The following is a 7,500-nucleotide window of genomic DNA, read 5'->3' as shown; positions in this document are numbered from 1 at the left end:
CGGCGGGCGCGAATTCGCAACAATATATATAGTTGCTGTTATGCCTCTAAGGCAATGGCACCCAACATACAGTGATACCCAGGCAGTTATTTAATTCGTCTTTGTGCATTTAGACCTCCCCTCATGCCAGGTGGGTTAACGGGACGAACTGTGTTGCGGGGGTCTCGTAGTTAGGTCTATTAACTATCTCTATCTCATATTATGATTTGTATTCTCACCCTTTCCTTTTAGTTGCAGTGCAAAACAAGCATGCAAGTACACACACCATTCAATATGCGATTGATAATAAGCACACCACAATGCCTCCCATGGCTTGGAACCACCACAACCCCACGACACTCTACCACACGGGCATCACGCGCCATTATTTTGTTCAAATTTGCGCACCTATTCCCAACCGGCACCTTACCGTACTTTGCACCTTGCTCACCAAACCTCACCACTTTGACTACAAATGCCTCCCGCACACGGGAAAATATTCCCGCACCCCCCGCCTGGATGCACATTTTGGCTCATGATAGGGGGCCCGTGAGTGGCGGGGAAAGTCCGTTGCTATTCGACATTCAGACTGCATTCTGAGCACGTTCAGGGTCGGGGCGTGGGCTCAGGGAGCATACCGGATGTTGAGTCGGTAGCTTCGACCCTTGCCAAAGCGGATGGGCAACTCAGACAATTTCCAGTCCCGGAGCCTGGCAGGGCATGGCTAGGGCCTCTGTGACCCACGAGAGAAGCAGGATTCGGGTCACAGCGCATCACTTTGGATCATCACCCACCCTTCACCCTGGGCTTATAAAAGGGGGAGCACAAAGCTGATAGCTCTCTCACTTCATTGCCTCTTCTTCACTGCCTCCCTTTCGTTCGCTCTTCGCTCGCTGTCTCGTTCTTGGTGTATTGCCCGGACGTGCTTCTTCTTGAGAGCCTGATCCGGGGTGACTGCCAAGACTCCTTGCAGTGCTGTTAATGTTCCATCACCCCATGCAGCCAGACGGACCAGCGCAGAGCGAACATTGCCACGAGCCCTGGCAAAGTGATAAAGCAGGCAATGACGCGCCACATCTCGAGGTGGGAATGCTCAGGCAGAGCATCCCAAGGAGGTACACGCTACACAAACAGACCTATACATGGCTAGGTTAGGGATCTTTCTCCTTACGCATCTTCTCTCCTCTCTCTATCCAACTCTCTATCCAGTCTTTTTTGGACGCACAAAGAGCATCATTACTGACTCGCAATCCCATTTTCCTCAAGCACGACACCATCCCCCGCACATTGCACTACACCACACCTCCCACTCCCACACCTTAGACACCACCAGTATTCCTCCTACCTACCTCTCCCTAAGCGTTCTGGGTTGCGTTGATCTGCCGACTACCATGCCATGTATTGGGAGGCCGTTTATCCTCATCTGCTCTCTTTCTCTCTGGGCTATATCTAATCTTCCTCGTGTGTGTTTGTGTGTGATTGCGCCTGTCCTAGTTTAAGTTAAGATTGTAGAATTTATAATGGGATAAATCTGCTCTGTGTTTGCTTTGTAAGATTGCTTGTCTTTTTGCCACACCCCACTAAATCCTTGCTATCCCCTGCTGTACACAAAAATAAACGAAATTCACTGTGCCACATACCTTTCCTCACCATTGTAAATAAATGCTTTGGATAGAAATCTTCCCAGCTCGTTTTTGTCTTTTCCTTCATTAGTCCAGCATGGTTCACATCCTAGCTTCGACAGGACGTTATCCCCCAACGATGCGTTTCCGAGCCGGTATGTGCTTGGCAGTTCCGCTCGGCTGCATCTGATCTGGTAAAGTGATCCGCTTTAAGAAAGTGCGTACTGAGGGTGTGTCTCCCAGTAATTAAGTCACATGACCTTTCGGTAAATGGTATTCATTAGATGGAGGGCCCAAAGTCACGTCGTCAGGTTATTGGCATTCACAGTCGATTAGCGACCTGCCGCATCACAAAGTTATTCATATGCAATGGCCTGCGATTCTGGAGGATCTGGTGGGATACCGAGGTAGCTCACCCCTTTGGTCTTCACCCCTGACCCCGGGTCCGCAACAACAACAAAAAATGTATACTTGCAAATACCACCCGTCATTTCGCTGACGATAACTCGAAAGGGGGGAGGGAGAAAAAGAGGGGGGGGGAGAGAAGAGAGCAAGAGTGTGAAGAAGGAGAGGGGAAAGGAGGGAGGGGGAGCGAGGATGTGACAAAGAGAGAGAGAGAGAGAAAGGTGGGGGAAGGGAAGTTATCAGAGAGAATGTTATGCTTTATGAACAACACACACACACACACACACACACACACACACACACACACACACACACACACACACACACACACACACACACACACACACACACACACACACACACACACACACACACACACACACACACACACACACACTGAGTCAAAAGTAGCGGCCGATTTCTGTTTTTTCGGCTGTCAGATTCTTTCTGGGAAGTCATGTTGTTAATAATTGTCTTGCAGATTATTAATTTTCGTAATTTATTTATTTTTGATTTTGTTTTGCAAGTTATTGTTGCGAGTTTGGAAAGTTACTGAATTTGCACCAAATTGAACCATGAATTACCTTTCAATGAATCAACGCATTGCGGCCGTGAAACATTACTACAATGTAATGAACAACCAACGATGGCAGCACGCCGTTTGGCACAGGAATTCGATATTAACCCACCTCAGGGAAGAAAGATACGATTGATTTGCAGCAACAGGGTCGGTAGTCACTGCAAAGAAGTCCGATCGTCCGAAAACTGCAACGAATGCAGCTGAGGCTGAAGAAGCCATCAGAAGACTGGAACAAAGTCCGCAAAAGTCAACTTGCCGTTTATCTGCAGAGTTGGAAGTGAGCCAACTAAGTGTTATCCGTATCCTTCACCAGGAAAAATGGAAACCTTACATTCCACGCTTACTGCATGCCCTTCATGATGGAGATGACGACTGCCATCTTCAATTTTGTGAAGAGTTCTTAGCTAAACTTCACAAAGAGGACACAATGCAAGACAACATCTGTTGGTCAGATGAGGCATGTTTTAAGCTTAATGGCACAATTAACAGACACAATTGTGTCTACAGGGCTGCGAATAACCCAAGAGTGACAGTTCAGAAGGAGGTAAATTTACCTGGAGTGACAGTTTGTGCAGCCATATCTCCATTAGGGATCATTGGACCCTTTTTCTTTGAGGGATCTGTCACTGCAGAAATCTACCTGGATATGCTGCAAACCTTCTTTTGGCCCAGGGTACAAGATTAGGACTGTCATTTCCAGCATGATGGAGCTCCACCTCATTATGGACGGTATGTTCATCAGCGGCTTGATGAAAACTTTCCCAGAAAGTGGATCGGCCGCCGCGGTCCGATCGAGTGGCCGGCACGCTCCCCAGACCTTACACCTCCAGATTTATTTCTTTGTGGGCTCATGAAAGACTTTGTTTATCGTGAAAAGCCTCGAACCATTCAGGAATTGAAGGCTCAAATCACTGCAAAGTTTGAGGAAATTGATATCGAACTCTGCAGACGTGTGTGCCGCTCTGTGCCTGCTCGGCTGCAATTGTGCATCGATCACGAGGGAGGGCACTTTGAAAATTGCAAGTAAAACAGTTTGGTCCAGTTCTGCAATAATTTTTTTCTTGAATAAATGGTTAGATAAACATGTCATTCATTTATTTCTACCTTCTTGTACACTGTAATACAAATGGCAAACAAACAATCAACTGACAGAAATCTGGTGCTACTTCTGAACCTGTCGATATATGTATATATATGTATGTATATATATATATATCTATATATATATATATATATATATATATATATATATATATATATATATATATATATATATATATACTGTATATACTGTATATAATAAGAAGATCTATAATATCTTTTGGTGATCAATTGTGTGGGTGCAAATGGTACTTGATTGCACATGAATTACCTTGTCAAGCTTTTGTTGCACATTCATGTAGCATATGTTATCTTTCATGTAGCATTTGTCTTTAAACCTGCAAAACACTTTGTGTCAGATGGTATTCGATACGAGAAAAAGTACCCATTCTCAGTGATGGGGAAAAGTTCAAGTCAATCTATCAATTCAAATTATTTCATGGACTTCTAAAAAAGTCAATTGTGTTGCACTCTTGGTTTCACTAACAACCAAAAGCTTAGAGCTACTTATACTGCCCACCGCAAAATGGTGGTACATCATTGGGTGGCGCTAGTTGGACTTGTCTAAAAAGAGGGCAAAATATAGCTATTTAAAGTGTATGTTTGTCGCTGAAGATCTGTATTAAATGTACTTTAATCTCGATGTTCATCTTAATTTTAAAGATTACTGGAAGAGACAATAAAGTGACTGGTTATTTTGCATTTCAATTTTACTTTTCGTGATGCAATATAGTCAATCAGCAGCTTTTCAAATGCAGTGAGTGAAGCGTCCGACATAGACAAATGCACAGACAAACATCACGGTTCGCAATATACACATATATATATATATGTATATATGTATATATGTATATATATATGTATATATATGTATATATATATATATATATATATATATGTATATATATATATATATATGTATATATATATATTTATATATATATATATATATATATATATATATATATATATATATATGTATATATATATATGTTGCCTGAGCCCGGGTCTGCTCTCGCTTTTTTGTTCAAATTAGCAGAGTTGATATAGTTGTTTACTTTTGGTTGGAAGCGCCTTTTTCTTCTACAAAAAACAATAAAACAAACAAACGATATATATATATATATATATATATATATATATATATATATATATATATATATATATATATATATATATATATATATATATATATATATATGTGTGTGTGTGTTTATAAATTGGAAACTCTCGACCTGTTAGTTTGACTTCAGTTGTGGGGAAGGTGTTGGAGACATTAATTAAGGACCAGATAAGGAAGCATTTAAATAAATACAAAGGTAGTTCCTGTCTTACAAATCTTTTAGAGTTCTATGAAGCAGTGTCTGATTGGGTGGATGATGGAAAGGCAGTGGACATAGTATATATAGATTTTAAGAAGGCATTTGATGAGGTACCATGCCGGAGGTTGTTCGTCAAAGTGAGGGCTTGTGGAGTGGCTGGTCAGGTAGCGAATTGGATTGCAAACTGGCTTAATGACAGGAAGCAAAAAGTGGCTGTGAGTGGCAGCATGCCTTGCTGGGAGGATGTAAGTAGTGGGGTATCTCGGGGATCAGTACTCGGACCATAGCTATTCATTATTTACATTAATGATTTGGATAATGGGGTAAAGAGTAATCTTTCCAAATTTGCAGATGACACAAAGCTTGGAGGTGAGGTGGATAGCAGAGGGGGTGGTGATCAGATTCAGGAAAGTATTGATACTTGATACTTGCATAAATTGAGCAAAAGACTGGCAGATGGAATTTAACCTGAGCAAGTGGAATGTGTTGGGGGTGGGAAATAACAATGAAAATAGAGATTACAGGATGCAAGGGGTAATTTTAGAACTTGGACACAGGAGAAGGATCTGGGGGTGGTCATAGATACTGGAGGTAAGCAGGCAGCACAGTGCCAGTACAGGCAACTATCGGTAAAGCAAATAAGGTTTTAGGTTGCATTCAGAGGGGGATCATTTATAAATCAAAAGAGGTGGTGTTCACATTGCACAGGAATTTAGTGAGGGCCACATCTAGAATATTGTGTGCAGTTTTGGTCACCACAATTGAGGAAGGACATAGATGCCACAGAGAGGGTTCAGCGCAGGGCTACAAGATTGATTGCAGGCCTAGGTAGACTCAGCTATGAGAAGTAGCTCAAGGAGACAGGGCTTTACACACTAGAAAAGAGGCGGTTACAAGGAGATGTGATAGAGACGTTTAAGATAATGAAGGGTATCGATAAAATAAGGACAGATGAATAATTCAACAGAGCAGACAGTGATAGGACCAGGAGCCATAGCTTGAGAGTAAAGAAAAGGAGAGTTAAGATGGTAATAAGGCAGGGAACTTTCACTCAGAGAGTAATTAATGCATGGAATGGTCTCCCTGGAAAGGTAGTGGCGGCAGAAAAAGTAGATAAGGCCTTAGTTATTTTATAACTTGGTTTACGCAGTTCTTCAGCTCAAATGTCGGGTCGTTAGGTCGAAATATAAATGTAATTTCAATTTTTAAAAATTATATATTTTTATGATTTTTTTTGGATGTTCTGTGGAAAAGACAAGGGTAGGTGGCGGGGGGGGGTATAATTCCCGGACCAGGAGGATCTAAGAAAACATTGAAGATGGAAAACCATTCAAATGCAGGATATGATTAAAATAGTGCTGTCCAATAGTGCTGGATATGATTAAAAAAAGGTGTCTACTCGGAGTCAACACGCTCAAAACGGTCAATCAGAGCCATAACCAGCTTAGTTTTCAGCGGGCATCTGATCGTACCGTCTCCCCATCCCCATGAGCACATCAAAGGCTGATTTCTGGTCCGTTGAAGGCTGAATATCAGCATCTCGCTGGGAAACTTTGACGTACTTGGCACCAAAATCTTTCAATACGAACAGCGGTGTACAACTTTCGATGGAAACAAAATCGGCACGATCGAGAGTAGCGTGCAACTCATCCCTGCTGCTGCACTGAATTGATGCAATCGTTCGGCCAGAATATTCGTCGTCAAGATGTTGCGTGATTAAATCACTAAATGATTAAATCACTCGAATTTATACCGCTGACATACTTCTTAACAATCACTTTCGCCCCAGAAACCACAGTCAATCTGAACCACGCTGGCCACTGCTCAGACGCCATGACCGAAGACTACTGCGCAGTTTGGTTGAAGGGGACTCGGCATTTTTGTGCGCGCGTGCGAAATTATATTTTGAAAATAAATGCCGACGTTTACATTTCGGGTTTTGAAACTTTTGCACCTTCGGCGGAAAATGTGTTTTATATTTATATTTCATTTCGGCAAATATACCATCAGTGGATCTGTAAACCAAGTAATAAAATAACTAAGGCCTAAGTTTAAATTATAATTCGATAGGTACATGGAAGTTATGGAGGTGGAGGGGTATAGGGATGTTGGCAGGATTTTTGGGTCGGTTGAGCATTGATTGGTGATGTGTGCATGTGTACGGAGTGCTGTTGGTGGGGGTCTCGTCAAGGGGGGTTGTGTGGTTGATATGTGTTTTTAACCAAGCCCATGCTCCCTCCCCTGATGGAGAGGGGAAAAATATATTCAAAAACTACAAAAATGAAAAGTAAATTGATAAATAAATAACTAAATAAAAAAATTCAAAATATATACATTTGCATTTTCTTTGGGTCTTGTGTTGATAAATTAGTATGGTGTTCACACAGGCATGATGGGTTGAGTGGCCTCCAGCTGTGTTAGATTTCCGTGTGTGTGTGTGTGTGTGTGTGTGTGTGTGTGTGTGTGTGTGTGTGTGTGTGTGTGTGTGTGT

At 42.1% G+C, this 7,500-nt stretch overlaps 1 protein-coding gene across 6 annotated transcripts in view; it reads right to left on the bottom strand.

Annotated features, from left to right (window-relative positions):
* The window catches only part of LOC147013175 (uncharacterized), a 77,380-nt gene that overhangs the window by 36,642 nt on the left and 33,238 nt on the right, over nucleotides 1-7,500 (bottom strand). For 3 of the 6 annotated variants that reach the window (XM_085854821.1, XM_085854818.1, XM_085854823.1), the window contains 2 exons: nucleotides 3,959-4,025; nucleotides 2,696-2,849 (listed from right to left, as the gene is read on the bottom strand). The exons of 2 other annotated variants lie outside the window; for them this stretch is intronic. In XM_085854821.1, the coding sequence (XP_085710947.1) occupies nucleotides 2,805-2,849; nucleotides 3,959-4,025 (112 nt within the window). In that variant the 3' untranslated portion in view covers nucleotides 2,696-2,804. The remainder of the gene's footprint in view (nucleotides 1-2,695; nucleotides 2,850-3,958; nucleotides 4,026-7,500) is intronic. One more of the 6 variants, XM_085854819.1, reaches the window with a different exon arrangement.

This window comes from Eptatretus burgeri, chromosome 14 (genome assembly GCF_056783735.1).
Source record: "Eptatretus burgeri isolate ZD-2024b chromosome 14, Ebu_testis_v1, whole genome shotgun sequence".
Classification (NCBI taxonomy): Eukaryota; Metazoa; Chordata; class Myxini; order Myxiniformes; family Myxinidae; genus Eptatretus; species Eptatretus burgeri.
The sequence above is the reverse complement of the archived record's forward strand: the minus strand, read 5'-3'. Positions and strand labels throughout refer to the sequence as shown.